We start from the raw sequence: 25,275 nt of genomic DNA, 5'->3' as shown, positions 1-25,275 counted from the left end.
ATATATATATATATATATATATATATATATATATATATATAATCTATAGTAGCAAGACACCATTAATTTAATTTGTAAATATATTCTTCCATATATATTTATTTTCTCAATATTTATGCGAGTTGGGGTGTTATGAATAGGATCGTATCCAACTTGGTGTCTATGCGTTTTGACGTTGCGAATCTGACAGAAATTGTGGGGACATCTGGTGACTGTCTCAATTTGAATCAAACAAATTTTCCTATTGGGCTGACCAACTATCTCCCTATATAAACAATGGTCGAACTATTGGTTGACATCAGGAAAGATGTTCCCTGAAACGGAGGGTTCATTACTGGCCATTCAGGATCAGGTTATACCAACCAGAAATTACCTGAAATATATCATCAAAGACCCTCAGGTTCAAAACGACAGATGCCGATATGGATGTCAAGCCCAAGAAACCATCCAACATCTTACAGGGGGCTGCCAGGCATTTGCTGCAACTGAATACAAGGAACGGCATGACGCAGTGGGAAAAATCCTTAATCAAGAGATAGCTATCAAGCTGGGACTTCTCCAAACGGACCATATCCCGTATTATCAATACGTCCCTGAGAGTATGCTTGAGGATGGCAACTACAAGCTATACTGGGACCGCACTGTGCTCACAGACCAAACAGTGGCACATAATAGACCACATCTCGTACTAGTTAATAAATTAACAAGACAAACAACACTAATTGATCTGGCGATACCTAACAACAATAATCTACGTAGTAAATTTACTGAAAAGATCGCCAAGTACAGAGATCTGGAAATTCAAATACGAAGGCAATGGAGAATGCAAAGTACCCAGACGATACCGATTATTATGTCTACTACTGGAGTCATTCCGAAGACCTTCCTCGAAAGCATAAAAAAGCTAGGTCTAAATGAACACCTTTATAAGACCATGCAGAAAGCTGTACTACTCGCGACGGCCAGATGCGTACGAAAATTTCTGGGAGAAACTCCAGCATACCAAGTCACCTAGGGCTCGATAACACGGAAAGAGTCCCACCAGAGCTCAATCCTTTTGATTCCGTAGGTATCTAGGATGAGTCAATTTTCCTTTTAGAGGGAGTGTGAGCCGTATGGCTAAATCTGGATATCTTATTATTATTATCTTATCTATATAATAATAATAATAATATATGAAAAAACTCCCACAGGAAATCTTATGGCATTTTTGCCGGGGAGATCCTTTCGGATTGTTCCGGCACCATTTACATCTTTAACATTGTTTCAAGTAACTAGTGTCGATGTACACTAGCCCAGGGGGACCGACGGGTTAACGTGCTCTCCGATGCACGGTGAGACGGCTCGTATCATAATTTATCTATATATCTCGATATATCATAATATCATTAATATATCATGATTTATCATAATGTATCTCGATAATAATAAACACTTTTGACATCAATACACAGAAATGTCATAATAAAAACAATTGAAAGTGCACAGCCTCCTTGTAACACTGAAATAACGATAAGATGATAACTTCTGATAATGTTATTGAGATTTTAAAATATTATCTGGAAAATTTCAATTTTAAAAGGCATTTCCTGCTAATAACTATCTTTGAGGATTTCTGCTAAACTGTGTTCATTATTTGTCAAATTTCTAAAAATATCCGAAAAAAATTCAAAAGATTAGATCAATTTCGTCGGAAATTATAGGTAAGGGTGACTGGTTTTCCTGCCAGTGAGTGCACAATAAAAATAAGCTAGAACAAAAATAAAAAGTATAAAAGAAATAAATTAAGTAATAGAAAAACTGTTAACAAAATGTTCACATCTAACATAATCAACAATAAATAAAACCTTAAAAATGATAAAATAAATTGGAATAAATATACATATAGGATTTGCAATTAATTGGAAAGAAAGACTACAATTTTTTTTGGAAAAAACACTATTAAAGCATTTATTAACAATTATATAGGCTTCTTCGGGGATTTTAAGAGATACTTAAAATATAGATATTTTTATTATAGACTATCTAGAAGTATTATATGGCCATAATATAAAAAGTATACATCCCAACTATTTTACAACTAGTGCAGTCAATGAGGGTATTTGGCTCTGAATTCCATCTTAATACATCAAATTACTTGATATTTTCACAGTAAGTAGGGAATAGCTCAAGAAACAAAGTCTACTCTATATCCTATGCCTCTTTTATCTTGGGTTGGTTCTCACCCCTTCTCGGGGGTGGTAATTTTTTTGGTTAAAATTACACCTCAGCAGCGGTAGAGAACCTAATTCTAAGCGAAAACTGTTGTATAATTTTTGTTTGAAAACTCAATACTTTTTGAGTTATTTGTGGTTGAACATGTGCCACTTTCATTGGAAAATGACACTTTTTTGCGAATACCTTAAATACTATAACGCATCTAACGAAAAAAAAAACTTTACCAAATATTTTTGTAACTTATAAAAAAAATAAGGAGATATGGTCCAAAAAATCATTGTTTACTAATGTATTTTAGGAAAAAATGAGAGGTATATTAACCCCTCATCCACCAGAATTTAAATACATTGTTTTCCTTCTACAATACCTTTTATTATAGTGTTATTTCTACGTTCAAACAGTTGGACGGGTTTAAAATGCATAAATTTTGAAAAAAAAATAAGATCAAATTATAGAGCGCATTTTTAAATTTGCTTAAAAATCTGCCTTTTTCTTCACGTAACTCGAAAATAATAAGATACAGTACAAAAATGTAGGGAATTTTTAACAAAATTTTGTTTTTTTTTTCATTATTACAGCATAAAAATTGTCAAGAGATATCACTACTTTAAGTTGTGTTGGTAGCACGAGTATCACCTTTATTACGTCCTTTAACCGTTTAGCTTTTAAAACCAAAGATTTTGAATACTTATATGTGATCAACATGGTGGTGCTTCATAATCCTTTAAATTTCCTATAAAATGGTTTTTGAATGGATATGCATACGTTATCTTTAAAATGAACGGAGTTATTGTAAAAATACCAAACAACTTTTTTTCAATTTTGGAGCAGATGAGAATGGGATCTCGGTCTACTGACTACTCTATTTTCACAGCTGCTGTAAAAAGCACTGCTGTAAAGTTGGCATTGCTCGTACCTACATTTATTAGCAAATTCAAATTTAGCTAGGCGATAAAGCTATCAATCCAATTGGTTAGAGATGGGATAATGCTAATGGATATTTGCAACCCACAAAAGTGCATAAATCACCTACACCGCAGGAATTAGTAGAAATAATTGTTTGCACCTGCAAAAAAGGATGCAGCGTGTCATGCACTTGCAGAAAGATCTGGCTTTTTTGTAATGCTACATGTGGAGGATGTGCAGGTGTTAACTGCCACAACAGTGCTCATATACAGTATGTCCCTGTAAGTTGTATCCGTATGGAAAACTTTTTTATTATTAATTTTACGAAAAAAAGTTATTCTTCATAAAAAGCTCTGCATGGTCCAAAACCTAAGATTCAACCATCAGATATAAAATTTTATGAATGTTATACGAGGTATGTCAAAAAGTTTGAATTTCACTCAAGAGTAAAGTAGCTTTATTTTTCACAATATTGAAAATTGCTATTATGAAAAGTTGTTTGGAATTAAAAAGTATATTCTATTATGCAATTATATCCTTCTAATTGAAAAAAATTTTTTTTTGAAAAATTATGGATAACCAACATTATTTTCAGTTATTCCAATTCTGATAATCCTTTTATTATTAATTTTACGAAAAAAAGTGATTCTTAATAAAAAGTTCTGGATAGTCTAAAACCTAAAATACAACCATCTTATATCAAATTTTATCAATTTTATAAGAGGTATGTCAAAAAAGATAAATTTAGATCAAAAGTAAAGTACCTTTATAGTTCAGAATATTTCAATTAGAAGGATGTAATTACATACTGAAACATAGATTTTAATTCTAAATAACTTTTTATAATAACAATTTTCGATATTGTGAAAAATAAACGTATTTTACTCTTGAGCGAAATTCATATTTTTTGACATACCTCGTATAAAATTGATAAAATTTTACATATGATGATTGTATTTTAGGTTTTAGACCACGTAGAACTTTATCAAGAATCACTTTTTTTTGTAAAATTAATAATAAAAGAGTTATTCGAATTGAAATAACTGAAAATAATGTTAAGGTATCCATAAAATTTAAAAAAAAAATCAATTAGAAGGATGTAATTGCATATTAGAATATAGTTTTTAATTCCAAACAACTTTTCATAATAGCAAATTTCAATATTGTGAGAAATAAAGCTACTTTACTCTTGAGTGAAATTCAAACTTTTTGACATACCTCGTATAATATTCAAAAAATTTGATATTTGATGGTTAAATCTTAGGTTTTGGACCATGCAGAGCTTTTTATGAAGAATAACTTTTTTCCGTAAAATTAATAATAAAAAAGTTTTCCATATGGATACAACTTACAGGTACATACTGTATATGACAAAGATGAGAAATGAACGAACTACAGGGATGTAGATTAAAATTCAAAGTGACATGACTGTTTTTCTTTAAATCTCTAATTTTTTACATATTTTTCCTTAGGTAGGTACATCTTTTGTACAAATTTTATTATATTTTTTTTCTGCAAAGCTAATTTTTTTCTACTTATATATTTTTTATCATGAAGAGTAGTTTTCAGGGATGTAAAATTATAAAAATATATTTTTATTGTAAATAACAAAAGATTATCAATGTCATGTAAGTAAAGCGATTAATAAATGATATGTTCATAGGGCTTTTTTAAGGGTTGAAAAATAAAACAGGAAAATAACATTAACAGAAAATACCAATAAAAATTTATTTTAAATTACATATTAAATGAATTCAAATTATTAATAAATCACTTTCTTTACACATTTTATTATCAAACTAGCTGACCCGGCAGACTTCGTACTGCCTCAATAGATAAGAACAAACTTTTGTAAACAATAAACTTAAAATAAACAAAAGGAATTCGTAATTAATAAACACAAAAAATGCTCGATGTGAATGAGTTTTTATTATTATTTTTAATGAATTACACATAATGTTTGAAGTAATAAAGTTTAGTTAGAAAAAGTTTGCAGTGCAACAGTTGCAATCTTAAATTTGTTTTTCTTATAATGAATATAACAGCTTTATTTTATTTACATTAAAAAAAACCCTGTATTTATAATTGGGTTCGGGGTTGTCCAACTATATAGGTGTTGAAAAATAAAATAAAATTAAAATTAAATATCATTAAATAAAATGAAACAAAATTTCATAAAATTGAATAACAGTCAATAAAAATAAATAAAACTGAATAAACTTAAATAAAAATAATAAATAAATTTAAAAAAATAATAAAATTAAAAAAAATAAATAGAATCTAATAAAAATAATTAAAATTTAATAAAATGAAACCTATTCTCGGTCCGGTCAAATATACGTGGAAAATTTCATAAAAATCTATTCAGTCGTTCTCGAGTTATGTGTTGGTAACTGTCACGACTTTCTTTTGTTTATATAGATGTAAATATTTAAATGGCCATTAAAAAATAACGGTTAGTGCTGGAAAAGTGAAAATTTAGGGTTGTATGTATCTTTACGTTCCACATCATATGAAATTAAAAAAAAAGAGTTTCTCTGAAAAAATAGAAATAAATATAAGGGTGGCATGCCCCCTTAAGACGCACGGGTATGAAATATAGATAACAACCTACTACCGGTCCGGTCGAATACACTTGCAAACTTTCATAAGAATCGGTCAAGTCGTTTCGGAGGAGTATGGCAACAAACACTGTAAAAAGAGCATTTTATACATATAGCTGTAAAAACTTTGGTGGCTACTAAAATGACAATATAAAACCGTATAAACCTTCCCTGAACTTCCACAAATAATTCAACATCAAAATTAGCCAAATCGGTCCACACATTCTCCAGTTTTAGCGAGACTAACGCACAGCAATAGATTTTTATATATAAGATGCAAAAATTTAGATGGCTATTAAAAAATAACGGTCGAAGATAGAAAAGTGAAAATTTAGGGTTGTATTTACCTTTGCCTTCCACATCACATAAAATTAAGAAAAAACAGTTTGACCAAAAAAATAAAAAAATATTTTAGGGGGGCAGCCCCCGTTACGACGTAAGGATATGAAAAATACATAACAACCTATTCTCGGTCCGGTCAAATATACGTGGAAAATTTCATAAAAATCTATTCAGTCGTTCTCGAGTTATGTGTTGGTAACTGTCACGACTTTCTTTTGTTTATATAGATGTAAAATATTTAAATGGCCATTAAAAAATAACGGTTAGTGCTGGAAAAGAGATAATTTAGGGTTGTATGTATCTTTCCGTTCCACATCATATGAAATTAAAAAAAAAGAGTTTCTCTGAAAAAAATAGAAATAAATATAAGGGTGGCAAGCCCCCTTAAGACGCACGGGTATGAAATATAGATAACAACCTACTACCGGTCCGGTCGAATACACTTGCAAACTTTCATAAAAATTGGTCAAGTCGTTTCGGAGGAGTATGGCAACAAACACTGTAAAAAGAGCATTTTATACATATAGCTGTAAAAATTTTGGTGGCTACTAAAATGACAATATAAAACCGTATAAACCTTCCCTGAACTTCCACAAATAATTCAACATCAAAATTAGCCAAATCGGTCCACACATTCTCGAGTTTTAGCGAGACTAAAGCACAGCAATAGATTTTTACATATAAGAAGATGCAAAATTTTAGATGGCTATTAAAAAATAACGGTCGAAGATAGAAAAGTGAAAATTTAGGGTTGTATTTACCTTTGCCTTCCACATCACATAAAATTAAGAAAAAACAGTTTGACCAAAAAAATAAAAAAATATTTTAGGGGGGCAGCCCCCGTTACGACGTACGGATATGAAAAATACATAACAACCTATTCTCGGTCCGGTCAAATATACGTGGAAAATTTCATAAAAATCTATTCAGTCGTTCTCGAGTTATGTGTTGGTAACTGTCACGACTATCTTTTGTTTATATAGATGTAAAATATTTAAATGGCCATTAAAAAATAACGGTTAGTGCTGGAAAAGTGAAAATTTAGGGTTATATGTATCTTTACGTTCCACATCATATGAAATTAAAAAAAAAGAGTTTCTCTGAAAAAAAAAAGAAATAAATATAAGGGTGGCAAGCCCCCTTAAGACGCACGGGTATGAAATATAGATAACAACCTACTACCGGTCCGGTCGAATACACTTGCAAACATTCATAAAAATCGGTCAAGTCGTTTCGGAGGAGTATGGCAACAAACACTGTAAAAAGAGCATTTTATACATATAGCTGTAAAAATTTTGGTGGCTAATAAAATGACAATATAAAACCGTATAAACCTTCCCTGAACCTCCACAAATAATTCAACATCAAAATTAGCCAAATCGGTCGACACATTCTCGAGTTTTAGCGAGACTAACGCACAGCAATAGATTTTTATATATAAGATGCAAAATTTTAGATGGCTATTAAAAAATAACGGTCGAAGATAGAAAAGTGAAAATTTAGGGTGGTATTTACCTTTGCCTTCCACATCACATAAAATTAGGAAAAAACAGTTTGACCAAAAAAATAAAAAAATATTTTAGGGGGGCAGCCCCCGTTACGACGTACGGATATCAAAAATACATAACAACCTATTCTCGGTCCGGTCAAATATACGTGGAAAATTTCATAAAAATCTATTCAGTCGTTCTCGAGTTATGTGTTGGTAACTGTCACGACTTTCTTTTGTTTATATAGATGTAAAATATTGAAACGGCCATTAAAAATAACGGTTAGTGCTGGAAAAGTGAAAATTTAGGGTTGTATGTATCTTTACGTTCCACATCATATGAAATTAAAAAAAAGAGTTTCTCTGAAAAAATAGAAATAAATATAAGGGTGGCAAGCCCCCTTAAGACGCACGGGTATGAAATATAGATAACAACCTACTACCGGTCCGGTCGAATACACTTGCAAACTTTCATAAAAATCGGTCAAGTCGTTTCGGAGGAGTATGGCAACAAACACTGTAAAAAGAGCATTTTATACATATAGCTGTAAAAATTTTGGTAGCTACTAAAATGACAATATAAAACCGTATAAACCTTCCCCGAACTTCCACAAATAATTCAACATCAAAATTAGCCAAATCGGTCCACACATTCTCGAGTTTTAGCGAGACTAACGCACAGCAATAGATTTTTATATATAAGATGCAAAATTTTAGATGGCTATTAAAAAATAACGGTCGAAGATAGAAAAGTGAAAATTTAGGGTTGTATTTACCTTTGCCTTCCACATCACACAAAATTAAGAAAAAACAGTTTGACCAAAAAAAATAAAAAAATATTTTAGGGGGGCAGCCCCCGTTACGACGTACGGATATGAAAAATACATAACAACCTATTCTCGGTCCGGTCAAATATACGTGGAAAATTTCATAAAAATCTATTCAGTCGTTCTCGAGTTATGTGTTGGTAACTGTCACGACTTTCTTTTGTTTATATAGATGTAAAATATTTAAATGGCCATTAAAAAATAACGGTTAGTGCTGGAAAAGTGAAAATTTAGGGTTGTATGTACCTTTACGTTCCACATCATATGAAATTAAAAAAAAGAGTTTCTCTGAAAAAATAGAAATAAATATAAGGGTGGCAAGCCCCCTTAAGACGCACGGGTATGAAATATAGATAACAACCTACTACCGGTCCGGTCGAATACACTTGCAAACTTTTATAAAAATCGGTCAAGTCGTTTCGGAGGAGTATGGCAACAAACACTGTAAAAAGAGCATTTTATACATATAGCTGTAAAAATTTTGGTGGCTACTAAAATGACAATATAAAACCGTATAAACCTTCCCTGAACTTCCACAAATAATTCAACATCAAAATTAGCCAAATCGGTCCACACATTCTCGAGTTTTAGCGAGACTAACGCACAGCAATAGATTTTTATATATAAGATTTGCTGGTAGGGGGTGGTTTATAAGGGTTATTTAACCAACCAACAATAAAGTCTTAATGAACTATTTTAAATGGAAAATAAGCCACAATTTTACCAAAAAAATGAATTTATTAACGTTTCGACGCCCAAGTCGGGTGTCGTTGTCAAAATACAAAATAATACTAAATAAACAAAAATGTTGTTGCTAAGTAAAAAATTCTTCTAATAATTTATTTAATCTGACTCATTTATATCAGGCAATTCAGGCATGTAGTATTATAGTACGTTCTGTAACGGTAAAATATTGCAAAACCTCTAAATTTTAAAGAACCGCTTGGATTGATATGAAATTTGGCATACACATAGCTAACAAGTCAAAGAAAAAAAGTGATATTGTGCCGATATGTGCTTTTGCCTCGGGGGTGCTTTTCACCCCCTCTTGGGGGTGAAAAAGTATTCGTCCAAAGTAAGTCCGGAAATTGATAAACTGACTAATTTTAAGTAACTTTTGTTCTATAGAGTTTTTTCATTAAGTCAATACTTTTCCGAGTTATTTGCTAGTGAATATGTTCATTTTTTCAACAAAATAACCACGCTTTTAGACAGTTTTTTGCAAATAACTCAAATAGTAAGTATTTTGTCGAAAAAACATTCCTAGCAAAAATATAGCCTGTAAAAAATTTAAAAAAAAAACGGTGTATATATCACGTTTATATACCTAGTAGAAGCAGAGTTATAGCTAATTAAAAATAGGTTCATATTCGTCAAATTCCAAATGGAATACTTTAACGTGAAATAACCAAGAATGAAGCACATTTCGGGGAAAACTCATTACAACTTATTTAAAGTGTTTAAAAAAAGCTTTATTTTTGTTGTATAAAAAAAATTTCTAGCATCAAAAGTAAACAAGTTACGCTCAAAATAAAGTTAGTCCCTTTTTTTGGTAAAAAATCGGGAAAATCATCCCCTAATTAGTATCTCAAATGAACTTAATCGTTACTGTTTCACAAGTTTCTTGTCTCGTGTATGTATTGTTTATATAATCTGTAAGTTTCATCGGTTCAAAGTCCTTATTTTTGAAATGGCTGTAGTTAAAAGGGGTTGAACGAGTCACTGATCACGAATGTATGCAAATTTAGAAACACCAAATATTAATCAATTTTTCTCTAACAGAAAAACAAAAAAATACATGATATTCAGAAAAGCAATGCTGACTTTTTTTGTTTTTCGAGATTTTTGGTATCTCTAACAATTTTTAAGTTATTTTGAAAAAAAAGCATATTTTTCAAAATTAAAATTTTTAAAAATTTTACTTTAAAACCAAATTTTTTCCAAAATAAGCACTTTGAATCGATGAAACTTACAAATCATATAAACACAACATAAGTAAAATAATTTGTGGAGCGGTAACGATTAATAACATTTAAGTTGCTAATTAGGGGGTGGTCTTCCCAATTTTTTTTGCCAAAACAAAAGGGGTCAACTTTATTTTGAGCGTAACTTGCTTAAATTTAATGTTAGAAACTTTTTATAAAAACAAAAATAAAGCATTTTTTAAACACTTTAAAAAAGTTATAAGGGTTTTAACTTAATGGGTTTTCTCCAAAAAGTGCTTAATTTTTGGGATATTTCACTTCGAAGTATTCGATTTTAAATTTGGTGAATATGAATCTATTTTTCATTGGCTATAACTCTGGTTTTACGAGGTCCAGGGACCTAACGCATACACCATTATTTTTACTTTTTTACAGGCTATATTTTTGCTAAGAACGTCTTTTTCGACAAAATACTTACTTCACAGGAGTACTTCACTTATTTCCTTGCCACAAGGAAATAGCTTCAGAACAACATAAAGTCTTAAAATATAAAAATGCCTTTATTTAACTTCGTCGAACGCAATTAAAGCCTAAAAAGTACTTTTATTTACGTTACAACTAGTTTCATTCAATTTTGGCAATAAGGGGTAGTTTTCACCCCTAAAAAATAATAAGCGTACATCGGCATAGGGTAGACTTTGCATTAGGAGGTAAGTAGAGGCTATTCCCAAAATTTCATTAGGTACATTGATGCATTAGGATAGAATTCAGAGGTAATATCCTATTTTTGCTCTCACTGACTAGCAGACTAGCATAAAAATAGAAAAACAAAAAGCTAAAAAATAAAACTATACAATAGACAATAGAGCATTTAAATACACTTCAAACAGAATTATGAAGGTAATATAAGAATATGAGGGAAGAATACCTATTTAGACTTTAAAGCTATGGGCATAAAGACCTGGATTGAGATTGCTCGAGACAGAGAAGAATGGAGGCATGTTATTGGGTTGGCTAAAACCCACAACAGGTTCTATTGATCCAAAATTCAATATTAGTCCAGAAAGCCACTGCGCATCCGTTAGGAAAAATATTCCGATTCGGATTTTTTGCACGATCTTACTCAAAAAGGACCCCTTTTAACAAATTTGCATGTTGCCAGGACCGAAAGAGGGGTCAACAATTTTTTAAACGTTTTTTTTTTTTGTTTTTGTCCTAAAATTATTTTTTTTTACATGGAACAAAGTTTTTTTTAGGTTTTTTGGATCATTCCAAACAGAAAATTTCTTTAGTGACTTTTCTCTAAAGTTGATAGTTTTTGACATATAAGTAGTGTCACCAACTAGCCCGAAAAATCCGGGACATGGCCCGAATTACAAAGTCGTGTCCCGGCGTCCCGGACAAGGCTTCCGGGCCATCCGGATTTTCAGCGTTTTGGTAAAATTCTATTTTGAAATTTTGAATACGTTATTCTTCTAAGAATTCACATAAAATTGAATTGGTGGGACGAAAAAAAGTCGACAATTTCTAGAGTGTAAAACTAATACCACATCCAAAATAGGTCTGGATCCCGCGTACGAAAAAAAATTGATTAATGGCAAGCTGAAAATTTGTTAATAGCTTAAGGGTGTCTAGTCGGATAAACTTTGATATATGGGAACACTGGAACAGGGGCAGTTTTAATTGTGGCAGGTTAAAAATTTGGAACGGTCAGACCACGAAAACGGCACATGTATTTTGTCCGACAGAACAGACTTAAACTCTCCGAACAGAGATTAAACTCTGCTCATGCAAAAATCAGACTGCTATCTATCACCAAATGGGCGTCTTAATGAGTGGAACATGTAGAATATGCCAAATGACAGGAATTATGACAGTTGATAAATAGCAGTCTGATTTTTGCATGAGAGTTTAATCTCTGTTCGGAGAGTTTAGTCTATTCTGTCGGACAAAATAAATGTGCCGTTTTCGTGGTCTGACCGTTCCAAATTTTTAACCTGTTCCACAATTTATTAAAACTGCCCCTGTTCCAGTGTTCCCATATATCGGACTAGACACCCTTAAGCTATTAACAAATTTTCAGCTTGCTATTAATCAACTTTTTTTTCATATGCGGGATCCAGACCTAAAACTCATGCATTTTATATCGTAGTTATATAAATAGTTCTACGAAAACACAAACTCTGGACTTTTTCCCGTTTCAGCATTTTAATTATCGTCTTCTGAAAAGACGATCCATAAGAATGGATATTAAATAGTGATAAAAATGATAAATATATTTTTATATTAACCTAAGGTTCTATTTACATGGAAAACATCAGTTGATTTTTTAATTTTTCCTTTTTTGAGAACGATTTCCGGATTGGAAGTCGAAACGTCAAAAACTAACAAAAATGTAATTATCATTACAATCCATCCCATCAAAGAAATTTTTGTCAACATAAAAATGTTAAATAATATCAATAAAATGATTATATTAAATTCTATATTAAAAAAAATAGCCCGGTTTTTATCGAAAAGTCCCGGATTTTAGGTATTTTTTTAAGCCTTATCCCGAATTTGAATGAATTGGAGTTGGTCACACTACATATAAGCGATTCAAAATTGAAAAATTGTGAAATCGGCCATTTTTAACCCTCAAAAACTATGTGAAAAACTGAAAATTTGAATGTTGCCAAGGTAGGCAGATATTCTTTAAACATCGATTGATGAAATCCCGAAGAGTTTTTTGCAATAAAATATTCAAAACTTCTTTGTTTTTTAATTGCTAATCAAGCGTGTGCGACACTATTTTCCACCGTTGCATGTGTATACAGTATGGTGCAAATGAAAGGAATAAATTCGTTATTTCGTAAACCAGCGACTTATAGGGGTCGTGTGCTAGCTCATTTGAAAGGTTCTTCAATTCTCTATTCAGCAATATAAACATTTACATAATTATTTATACAGGGTGTTTAAAAATTTTTTATTAAATTAAATTATTTGACAAAAAAATAAGAATGCATGTTAATTCAAAATACACTTTACTGCTTTCACAAATCAGAAAACAAAGTTTATTTCATAAATAAACATTGCTTTTCGCTTAAATTAAATGTTCAAACTTCCAAGAGACAGGTGGCTGGCGGGAGCTGGCTTGAACATTGAATTTAATTGAAAAGCAATGTTTATTTGTGAAATAAACATTTTTTAGTGTTCGGGTAACAGTAAAATATATTTTGAATCAAATAAATTACATACATTCTTCTTTTTCTTTTCAAATAATTTAATTAAAAACTTTTTTTGGACACCCTGTATAAATAATTATCTAAATGTTTTTGTCAAAAAAATACATAAAATTTTGTCAATATTATACGAGGTCTGTCAAAAAATATGAATTTCGTTCAAGGGTAAAGTACTTTTATTAATCTGAATATCGAAAATTCTTATAATGAAAAGTTGCTTGGAATTTAAAACCAAGAGCGAATATCCAATTACATGCTTCCAATCGAAAAAAAAAATCCAAATTTTTCTAAAATTTATGGATACCTAACTTCGTTTTTATTTATTTCCCATGTTATAACTCTTTTATTATTAATTTTACGAAAAAAGTTATTCTTCATAAAAAGTTCTGCATGGTCTAAAACCTAAAAGTCAACCATCAGATATCACATTTTGTTAATTTTATACGAGGTATGTCAAAAAATATGAATTTCACTCAGGAGTAAAGTACCTTTATTTTTCACAATATTGAAAATTATTATTAAAAAAGTTGTTTAGAATTAAAAACTATGTTTCAATATGTAATTATATCCTTCTAATTTAAATATTGTGAAATATAAAGATACTATACTCATGAACGAAATTTTTATTTTTTACACACCTCATATAAAATTAATAAAAGTTGATATATTATAGTTGCATCTTAGATTTTAGACCATGCAGAGCTTTTTATGAAGAATAACTTTTTTTCATAAAATGAATAATAAACGAGTTATCATATTAATTTGTAATACATAAAAATGACGTGGGTATAAAGAGAAAAATTTGTAAAATATTTTTTTTCAATTAGAAGCATGTAGTAACATATTTGATCTTGATTTTTAATTCCAAACAACTTTTCATAATAAGAATTTTCGATATTCAGAGAAATAACAGCACTTTACCCTTGAACGAAATTCATATTTTTTGACATACCTCGTACAATATTGATAAAATTTGATATATGATGATTGAATCTTAGGTTTTAGAGCATGCAGAACTTTCAGAGCATGAAGAATAACTTTTTTCGTAAAATTAATAATAAAAAAGTTTCCCATATCGATACATTTTTGGCAAAGTAACGTAAGTGACATTTTATGTTTTTCCATTAAACTAAAGCTATTATTGTTTAGAAGGTACTGCCAAAGTGTAGTAAGTCTAGAATTACTTCAAACATAATATATCTAGGCTTACAACACTTTGGCAGTACCTTCTAAACAATAATAGAGTTTGTTTAATGGAAAAGGATGATTCGCCAAAAATGTCACTTACGTTACTTTGACAAAAATGTATCGATATGTTTCCAACTTAAGTAGACATTTAGTATGTCACAATATCATAACTTAAAAATAAAAATCGACCTGTTTCAGGATTTTTCCTTAAAGTCGCTGGTTTACGAAATAACGAATTTATTCCTTTCATTTGCACCATACTGTATACACATACAAAGGTGGAAAATAGTGTCGCACACACTTGATTAGCAATTAAGAAACAAAGAAGTTTTGAATAATGTATTGCAAAAAACTCTTCGGGATTTTATCAATCGATGTGTAAAGAATATCTACCTACCTTCGCAACATTCAAATTTTCAGTTTTTCACATAGTTTTTGAGGGTTAAAAAAGGCTGATTTTGCAATTTTTCAATTTTGAATCGCTCATATTCCAAAAACTATCAACTTTAGAGAAAAGTCACTAAAGACCTTTTCTGTTTGGAATGATCCAAAAAACCTAAACAAACTCTGTTCCATGCAAAAAAAAATAATTTTAGGACAAAAACAAAAAAAAAATGTTTAAAAAATTTTTGACCCACTTTTGGTCCTGGCAACATGCAAATTTGTTAAAATGGTTCCTTTTTGAGTAAGATTGTGCAAAACATCCGAATCGGAATATTTTTCCTAGCGGATGTGCAGTGGCTTTCTGGACTATATGGTTCTTCCTTAGACAAAGAACCTTATTCTTTAAGAAAATGAAAAAGCCTATGAATAAGAGTAATTCTTTAAGAGGAAACAGTAGCGATCAACAGGTAGCGAAAACACGTTCCAAGATTGCAGCTGTAATTTTGAATATTTTTTCGAGATATTTGGCACAAGTATTCGTAATATAATAAAGAATGGCAGTACAGAGCCCAATTTGAAAATTATATTAATATGTGGAAATTACTCTGTAATTAAATAAAATATTAAAAAAACGAGCCTGTACCGCCATTAAGAAGAACAAAAAATACACTTTCTTCAAATAAACTTTTTTATCTGATGCCTAGATTTTGTGTCATTTTGGAACTACTAATGGAATAAAAAATTTTAGTAGTTCAAAAATGACACAAAATCTAGGCATCGGACAAAAAAGTTTATTTGAAGAAAGTGTATTTTTTTGTTCTTCTTAATGGCGGTACAGGCTCGTTTTTTTAATGTTGTATTTAATTACAGAGTAATTTCCACATATTAATATATTTTTCAAATTGGGCTATGTACCGCCATTCTTTATTATATTGCGAATAAGTGTGCCAAATATCTCGAAAAAATATTCAAAATTACAGCCGCAATCTTGGAACGCGTTTTTGCTACCTGTTGATTGCTACTGTATCACCTTAAGAAAATGAAAAGGCATTTTGAAAGAAAGATATTAAGGAGGATACTGGGACCCAGTGTATATGGAGAATAAGGTTCAACCACGAGTTATACCAATATTAGAGAACCCTCTATAGCAGTGGTTCCCAACCTTTTATGTCTGGCGACCCACCTTCTGATGTTTTTTCATATTCGTGACCCATCCCTCACCCATGAAAATAAAGAACACGGTCACTGTATGCTACTCAGCTACTGTAAGAGCCACGGCCCGACCCATCTGATGACCACCACCACGACCCACCAGTTGGGAAGCGCTGCTCTATAGCAAATTATGCAAAAATACAAAGACTGCGCTGAGAAGGTCATCTTATAAGAATGCATAACGACAGAACACCTAGTAGAACGCTTAGCGGAACTATGGTGGAATGTCAGCCACTAGGAAGACCAAGGAAGAGGTGGATAGACGAAGTGAGAACAGATGCTAAAGAGATATTGAGGGTGGACAACTGGAGGAGAGCAGCCAGAGAGAGAGAGAGAGAGATACTCGGATGTGGATGTTGGGGGAGGCCAGGGCCCAACTTGGGCTGTAGCACCATAGGAGAGAGATATGAATATACAACAGGGGATATAAGTATTGACCACAAATTAGTTGTAATAGGATTCTTCCTGGCACGAAGAGAAACATGTTTCAAGATTAGTTTAATGTAGAAATGTAGATAAACCTCAAATCTTATTCAGTACCTCAGTGAAAAGTAAAATCTCACATTCATGAAGTGAAATACTTTAAAATAAAGAAGAGAATTGAGTTACCTACCAATGCTAGACTTCTCCAGTTCATTTGTTATTTCAACCTTACTTTCATTAGATACATATTCTAATAAATGGTTTTCTATTTTAATATCATCTGAACTATACTCATCTACACATTCCTGTCCATAACTGCTTTCAAAGCGGTATTCATCTACTTCAGATTTAACTTCTTTATTGTTATAGTCATCTTCCTTTGTAAAATCTCCTTCATCTTTAATACATGTTATTATTTCTTGGCTTCTAGAATCTTTAATATTTTCATTATATTCCATCTTAAGAATATATTAACCAACGACCAACGGAATATTTGAATTTATAATTATATTATCAATTTTTACTTCTTCTTCCTTTTTTTTTGGGTTTCGATTTTTTTTTAATCATTTACCCAGTACATGTTATTGGTTATGCGCGTCTTGCTCAAGGCAATGCACAACCAGGTGTCCTGTCAACTTCAGATCTATTTTTTTTTTTTGGTCCTATGTGGTCCTTGTCCTTCTTCTTGTTTTTCTGTAGCTAGAGGGGGAAAAGTGTTACAACATTTAAGGTTAACTTAAGACTTTTCTCGTTTGGGGGTAGCTTCCAAACATTTTCACATAGGTTTAGGGCTGGCTACCTTCGGTTAGGATTAAGGATTTTAAGGATACAAATATAATCTTTGACATTTTAGGAGATTCCCTGTATTTTCTGAAGTATTTATTTATTGTTATTGTTATTATTATTATTTTTTCAAAATTCTATAGATCTACTTGAAAAAATTTGATAAATTTATTGATTATCTTAATAACTTTATTCGAGGGTTTATATAAAATGCTCTGTAAAGATATTGGACTGTCTATTCCAGCTTTTATTAGTTCTAGATACAAATCCATATCTTTATGTTTATTTATGGGGCACTCAAAGATGATGTGTACCAATGTTCCCATAGTACCGCATTCGCATATCGGTGTTTCCGTTTTGCCTATTTTGTGGAGATAACAAGGAGTTTTGCAATGTCCACTTCGTAAACGATTAAGGTTAGTAATATTGTTCCTACCCAAATATCCACATTTGTTATACCAAGGTTTTATAGGGAAACTATCCTGCAGTCCATAATAGTCCGGATATTTACCTTTAATTTGGGAATACCAGTTATTGTAAAATTGAGTCAAGATGTTCTTTTTTGTAACACAAAAGATATCTGTGCTGATGTTTTTTACATCATATGGTACTCTTAATTCTCTCCCAATATTGGCCAAGCTATCTGCCACCTCGTTGCCTTTAATCCCCTGATGTCCCGGTACCCATTCTAATCCTATTGAAAATCCCATATTATTTGCATCTACCAGTAGTTTTTTGGTCATTATAGTTACATAATCCATTTGGTCCCATTTGTGACTAGATATTTTGGATAAGGCACTTTTTGAATCTACAAAGATCACTGCTTTCATGATTTCCTTTTCAATACATACCGACATGGCTTTGTATACCGCTATTATTTCAGTTGTGCAGATTTGTGTGTAGTTATGGAGTCGTGACGAATATTTATAATTGATGCTTGGGATGTAAATTCCAAATCCCGATTGATTTGTTTGTGGGTCTATTGATCCATCTGTATATACGTGGGTATGATTATTATATATTCCACCATATTTAGCTATGAACCTTTTGTTCGATTCAATTTCATATTTTTCAAATTCTAGACTTTTAATTGTAATGGGGTATAGAAGAGTTTTTCTTTCTACCTCATATATAGGATTGATTTTATATCTAATTATGTTTTTTGTTTTTTTGAGTATATTTGTATATGCTAGTGAGTAATCAGGTATGACCTTGTTCCTCCAGAATCTATTGTTTGCATTTATTGCTTCGTTTAGCTTATTTAGACTCTTTACTATGATATTGTTTTTTTCCGGCATTTGTTTGAGTATATATTTATGTGCTAGTATCTCCCTTCTAACTTGTAACGTTGTTACTGAACATTCTGCTTGCAATATTAAGATGGGTGTAGAACGTAGACAACCCGTTACGATTCTCAAGGCAACATTCTGTACTTGTTCCAACCTCATCATCAAACTTTTACTGCAGGGGTTTAAAAGATTGGCTGCGTAATCTAAATGAGATCTAACTATTCCTTTGTATAAACTCAAAAGAATGTTCGGGTCAGCTCCCCATTTTGTACCACAAATTGCTCTCATGACATTTATTCCTTTGTTTGCTTTAGTTATCATGTCGTTAATTTGAATTGTCATATTCAAATTGCACTGTAAATGAAATCCCAGATACTTTATTTCATTTTTCCATGGAATTTCCATATTTTGATATATCAAATGTGGGAAGTTATAAGCCTGACTTCTTTTTCTAAATATTATTGCTTTTGATTTGTGTGCTGAAATTTTAAAGTTGTGTTTCTCAAACCACTCCTGTAAATTTATTATATGGGTATTTAAGGAATTAATTAGCTTGTATATATCAGATCCTTGCACCAGAATTACAAAATCATCTGCATATTGAAAACACTCCATCTCATGGTTTATTAAATCATGTAGGGATCTAGTATAGAGATTAAATAATATTGGACTGAGTGGAGACCCTTGAGGCAATCCAGTGGATGCTTGCATTGGGCCTAATATATTATTTGATTTGTCTTTAACGTAGATATTTCTGTTGAGCAAAAATTGCAAGATCAAGTTTGCATAAGTTATTGGGATGTCATACTTTAATAAGTATTTATATAGCAAATATATATTGACTGTATCATATGCCCTACTGATATCCAAAAAAATTCCAATTGTATTTAAATTTTTACTAAATCCAGTTCTAATATAATTAATTGTTAAAGCTAAGTTATCGTTGCACCCTTTGTTTCTTCTGAAACCTAACTGCTTAGGGCTTAGTATCGATTTTTTTTCCGTTATTTGTTCTATTCTTAATTTAATTATATTTTGCAAAATTTTGCCTACACATGACTCTAGAGCTATGTTTCTATAATTATCCTCACATAAAGGGTCTCTATTGGGTTTTAAAAAGGGAATGACAAGGGTGTTTTTCCATTCTTGTGGAAAACCTGTGTTTCTTTTAACTATTTGATTAAATATTTTTGACAATGTATCTAGCGCCACCAGGGGAAGTCTGTTTATCATGCTATATGTTACAAGATCTAAGCCAGTAGCCTTATCCTTTTTATTTATGACACTTATTATTTCTTGCCTTGAAATGTCCTCCACATCCTCGTTAGTTAGGGTAACCATGAACTCAGGATCTGTTATGTCAATTGCCAAATTATTTAATATGTTCTGAGCTATGTTTTTGTTGGGAAGTTTAGCAGGGATTACAGCATTTTGATATGTGGAGAATAGCTTAACTGTTCGCCATATTTCAGATAGAGGAGTGTCCCTTGTCAATCCATTGCAAAAGCTTTTGAAGCTATTTCTTTTTTTTGTTTTAAATATTTTTTTACTGTATGCAAATATTTTTTTGATTTCAATATAATTTTCATTGCTTGCTTCTTCCTTATATTTTTTAATTTTTTCTTTTCTTGTTTTTATTAAATTAGAGCATTCCTTATCCCACCAGGGAGGGCTTTTCTTTTTTCTTATAGATTTTTCTGTTTTCAAGAGAGGTATTTCCTCATCACTCACCATTTCCATAATTTGTGTAAATGAATTATAGTCTTCACACCCATTCTTCATCAAGTCTTCCATTTTTGAAGCATAATTCTCCCAATTGACATTCTTTGTATTTCTTTTATGACTTTTTTGTGTTACTATATTTTCATTTACAATTGCGATTTTGCAAGAAGTTGGAAAATGATCACTGCCTCCAGAATCCTCTAACACATCCCATTGGCATATATTTGCAATTTCCGAGGAAATTAGTGTTAGGTCTACCGCTGAGGCATTCTGTCCAGGTAGGGTAATCCGCGTGGGTCTCCCATCATTGCAGCAAACTAGATCCAAATCCTCTAAGGATTCAGCAATTATTCTTCCATTAACATTAACAGACACTTGACTTCCCCAAAGTGCATTATGTGCATTCATATCCCCCATTAAAATTTTATTTCCCCTGATTTTATTTATGCGTCCAACCCAACTATTTAAATTTATTTTTGCCCTAGGATGGATATAAATGTTAATAACTGTAATGTCCCAATCTATTATTTTTATTGCTAAAATTTGAATTTTACTAACATTATTATTATACCTATATACTATTTTGTGATCCAGACTATTATGAACCACAGTAGCTAGGCCACCATAACCATCCCCTCGATCCAACCTATGTATTTCATATCCTCTTAGATAGAAGTGATGATTATTTTTTAGCCAAGTTTCATTTAATAGAATTAATTTGGGTCTATGTTCGCTTATGAAATATTTCAGACTGTTATAGTTACTGCTTAAACTTTTTATGTTCCATTGGATAATAAGTGGAATCTTGATATCCATCTAAATCTAGCAACTTTTGGTTCGATGAGCTTTCATGTATAAATAGCTGGTTCAAGTAATTGATTATATGTTCCTTATGTTTCCAATCTAGTTTTTTTAATATCGCATTCAGTGTTTTTTCTGTGTCCCTCTCTAGTTGCTCTGTACGGGAACATCCAGGAGTCTCATTGTTTACTGCACGAGCTCTCTCTTCGCTTCTCCCATTTGGAGATAATAAATATTGATTGTGTACTTCTTTATTGTATGTCTTATTTGTTTCATTAGCCTTTCTTTTATTTTTGTTTGAGTTATTCTCAATTTTTCTACTAAACAGGTGTTCAGGGTTACTCTTTACATTTTCTATCCATCGCATATTGATGGGAATTGTCTCTAAATTATTTGTTTGAGTTTTATGTAATGTTGGGAATTCCTCCTGGCTCATTCTGAATATATTATTCTCTTGCGATTTTCTAGTAGAAACATAAGGAAATCTCTCGCATGCCTCGTAGTATGAAAGATTGTCCAGAGACATGACAGCCTTAATATTCCGCTGTCTCACATACTCTGGACACTCCTCATAGGTACTTATATGAAAGCTGCTATTACAATGTAAACATTTCATCGAACAATCCCCTTCATGTATTTTTTCCGCGCAGTTTTTGCATTTTTCTCCCCCTCTACAAAGATTTTTTGTGTGTCCAAAAAGAAAACACCGATAACATTGAACCACTGGTATCATGTATGGTTTTACCCTAAAAGGGATCCCATATATATTCACTTCCTTCGGGATTACTTTTCCCGAAAAGGTAAATGCGACCGTTTCTGTATCAATATATTTCTCCGTGTCATATTTAGACTTCCGTTTAAATCGTCTTATTTCTAGTACTTTAATGTTGGCCGAAGCCAATCCCGAAAATTTGATTAGATCTGCATCCGATATACTAGTATCTACATTATTAACGACTCCCCTACATGTTACGTTATTTGCCGGAATAAACAATTCATATCCATCATTTCTGACCACGTCATTTAAAACAAATTTATTAGCATCCTCCCATTTCTTGAAAGCAACGCTAATTCGGTTTTTTCCTTTTTTGCTAAGTTTAAGTACATTCTCGATTTTTTTGTCATTTATGTATTTTGCTAATTTCAAAAAACTATAATTACCGACGTTATCGCCTTTTGACTCCATAAATACCTCAAAGGGACCGGTATCAGTGTACTGATAATAGAAATGTTTTTTTCCTTTTTTTATTTCATTGTTATTATTAGTGATTGAATTAGCATTGCTATCAAGTAATGGTGTATTCTTTAAACTACTATTATTTTCAGTGTTTTCTATATTATCTAACATCTCCTCATCACCGGGGGGGTTAGCCCCCCCGGTAGTATCCCCCATAATTAACCCTGTAATGCAAAGCTGTCTCTTTTTTACCTAACTAGATAATGTATAATTTATTTTATTCAAAGAAAGTACAGGAAATTTAGGAATTCAACAGATAGGAAATTTGTTAGTTACCTCTATTATGTAGTTCCTATTTTGTTTTTGCCGCCTGCGTTTTTTTTGAATTATCACTTCCACACTGAACTGTCACACAACCGAACGTTACGAAAGCTCATACAGAAGTCCTTATCAATTTTTATTGTCCCTTCATTAACTTGACTTAACTTGACCTTGACATTAAGTCCATGGAGGTTATGTTATGCATTTCTTTTTCTTCTTTTAGTTTCTTGACCTCCACCTCTTAGGTATTTGGCCAGTTGGGGAAATACTCTCTTCAGAGGGTCTGGATTTTTCCATATTCCCTTCGTTTAATTCACTTCATTCTGTTTGAAGTGTATTTAAATGTTCTATTCCAGCGGTTCTCAATCTTTTTGTGTCATGTACCACCAAATACCTTTTATTATTTTTGGTACAGTATTTCTCATGATCATTTTTCAGTGCGTCACAGTTTTTCGATTTCTTTCTAACGCATTAAATTGTATGTGACAGAAAAAAAGGCACGTCCGTGATTACATTTCGTCGGTGACATTTTTATAACATTTATTCTAGTTGTCGATAGATGGCGCCATAATAAAAAAATAATTTTTTTTTAATTAGATAATAATATTACAAATATAATCTGTATAATTTATAAGACTATACAAATCAAAGAAAATACCATTTTATAAATGCAAGAAACATATTTGATTTGTTTTTATTGCAAATTGAAAATAAAATGTGACAACTGTTAGATTTAACTAAAATGTCATGTTAGAATAAATGTCATAAATGTGTATTATCACGGACTTACCCTTTTTCCTATCATTTGTTACGCACTGAAAAATGATCATGAAAAGGACAATACCACCTAACTGAAATACATATCTAACTAGGTGAAATATCTAACTAGGTGATATAATTAACTATAATAGTGGTGCTGATTTTGGCTGTTTTTGCGTTTTGTGTACCACTTCAAAAAATGAAATGTAGCACCAGTGGTACATGTACCTACCACAGATTGAGAACCGCTGCTCTATTCTATTGCATAATTTTATTTTTTTATTTTGTAAAATGTGCTTAGTTATTTTTTAATTAATGGTTATAATAAAAAAATATGAAAAAATGTTTTTAAGAAACGCTTTCTTTAATTACGAGTGACTAAAATTAAACATATTATAAAAAAATCAACTATATAAAAAGCAAAAAAAAAAAAAAAAAATTGAAAAAATCTACATTTGTCAAAGAAAAACGTGGTGCGTGTTCATCGAATAAACGGTTTTTGGCAGCACGCTTTTCTTTAACGAATGTGTTAGATTTTTTAAATATTTTTGCTTTTTAGTTGATTTTTTTATAATATGTTTAATTTTAGCTACTCGTAATTAAAGAAAAGTGTTTCAAACATATTATTATTTTTTTCATATTTTTTTTATTTTTTACTTTTTAGTCTTACACTTTTCAAACATTAATAGTTATTTATGTACCAAGTCAGTAAAGTGACTCTTTATCGAACGAGTATGATATTATGAGCCGAGCGAGCCCAGCGAGCGAGGCGAATATAACAGAGACGAGTTCGATAAAAAGTCTTTATATACTGACGTGGTGCATACAAGATTTTATCGCCAATCATACAAAACATTAAACACTTACTTAATTTACATCCTTCTAATGAAAAAAGAGTGTGCGTGTACTTTGTATGCATGTAAGAACCAGCGGCGGCTCGTGGGTCAATCTTCAGGGGGGTCATTTTGGTTTGAAAACTTCAAACTGTTGATTTTTTAAAGTATTTAAAAGATCTTTTAGCATTTATATTTTAGATAAAAAATACAGACTTAGATAAAACTCAATACTATTTACCCTAGTTTTCCGAAAATTAAATTTGTCTTTTTTTAGAGTAAATCTTTTAAAAAATATAGGAAAAATGGTATGAACAGGTTATTGACTGATATATAGATAGGAATATTTATAGTATAATAAATTGTAAATTTATTAAAACGAAACTTACTTTAAATATTTTTATATTTTAAGTCAATTCTTCTATCCTTTAGTTCTGCAAAATAGTCTATGACCTTCTCATTGAAATTTGGAATGCTCTTGACAAGCGTTTTCTCGATGCTCAGCATAGACAAGGCACTAAGTCTAGGTTGTCCCATCGTATTACGCAGGAATGTTTTTACTCTTTTTAAAGTAGAAAAACATCTCTCACTTTCCACGGTTGTCATAGGGAGTGTGCACAAAATATTTAATAACTTCACTGCTTCAGAAAATGTTTCAGACAAATTCATGTTAATAAAAAGCTGAAGTATGGCTACTGCACCAGCACTATTGCGAAAATCCTCACGACAATATAAGACTTCAAGTTCCGATTTTAGTTTGGAAATATTCACTGTGGGATAATTAGCCGTCACCATTTTTAAAATATTTTGCGGAAAGTTGGTAGTGTATGCTTCAAATTTCTCTATGTAGAAT

At 31.3% G+C, this 25,275-nt stretch overlaps 1 protein-coding gene across 2 annotated transcripts in view; it reads right to left on the bottom strand.

The window, feature by feature from the left end:
• Positions 1 to 23,146, bottom strand: part of LOC126889840 (zinc finger protein 501-like) — a 58,532-nt gene extending 35,386 nt beyond the window's left edge. Inside the window, exons 1-2 of one of the 2 annotated variants that reach the window (XM_050658524.1) lie at positions 22,846 to 23,146; positions 16,928 to 17,436 (exon numbers count right to left, since the gene is read on the bottom strand). In XM_050658524.1, the coding sequence (XP_050514481.1) occupies positions 16,928 to 17,195 (268 nt within the window). In that variant the 5' untranslated portion in view covers positions 17,196 to 17,436; positions 22,846 to 23,146. The remainder of the gene's footprint in view (positions 1 to 16,927; positions 17,437 to 22,845) is intronic. The other variant, XM_050658523.1, reaches the window with a different exon arrangement.
• Positions 23,147 to 25,275: the final 2,129 nt, after the last annotated feature.

The sequence above is a fragment of the Diabrotica virgifera genome, chromosome 8, assembly GCF_917563875.1.
Source record: "Diabrotica virgifera virgifera chromosome 8, PGI_DIABVI_V3a".
Lineage (NCBI taxonomy): Eukaryota > Metazoa > Arthropoda > Insecta > Coleoptera > Chrysomelidae > Diabrotica > Diabrotica virgifera.
The sequence above is the reverse complement of the archived record's forward strand: the minus strand, read 5'-3'. Positions and strand labels throughout refer to the sequence as shown.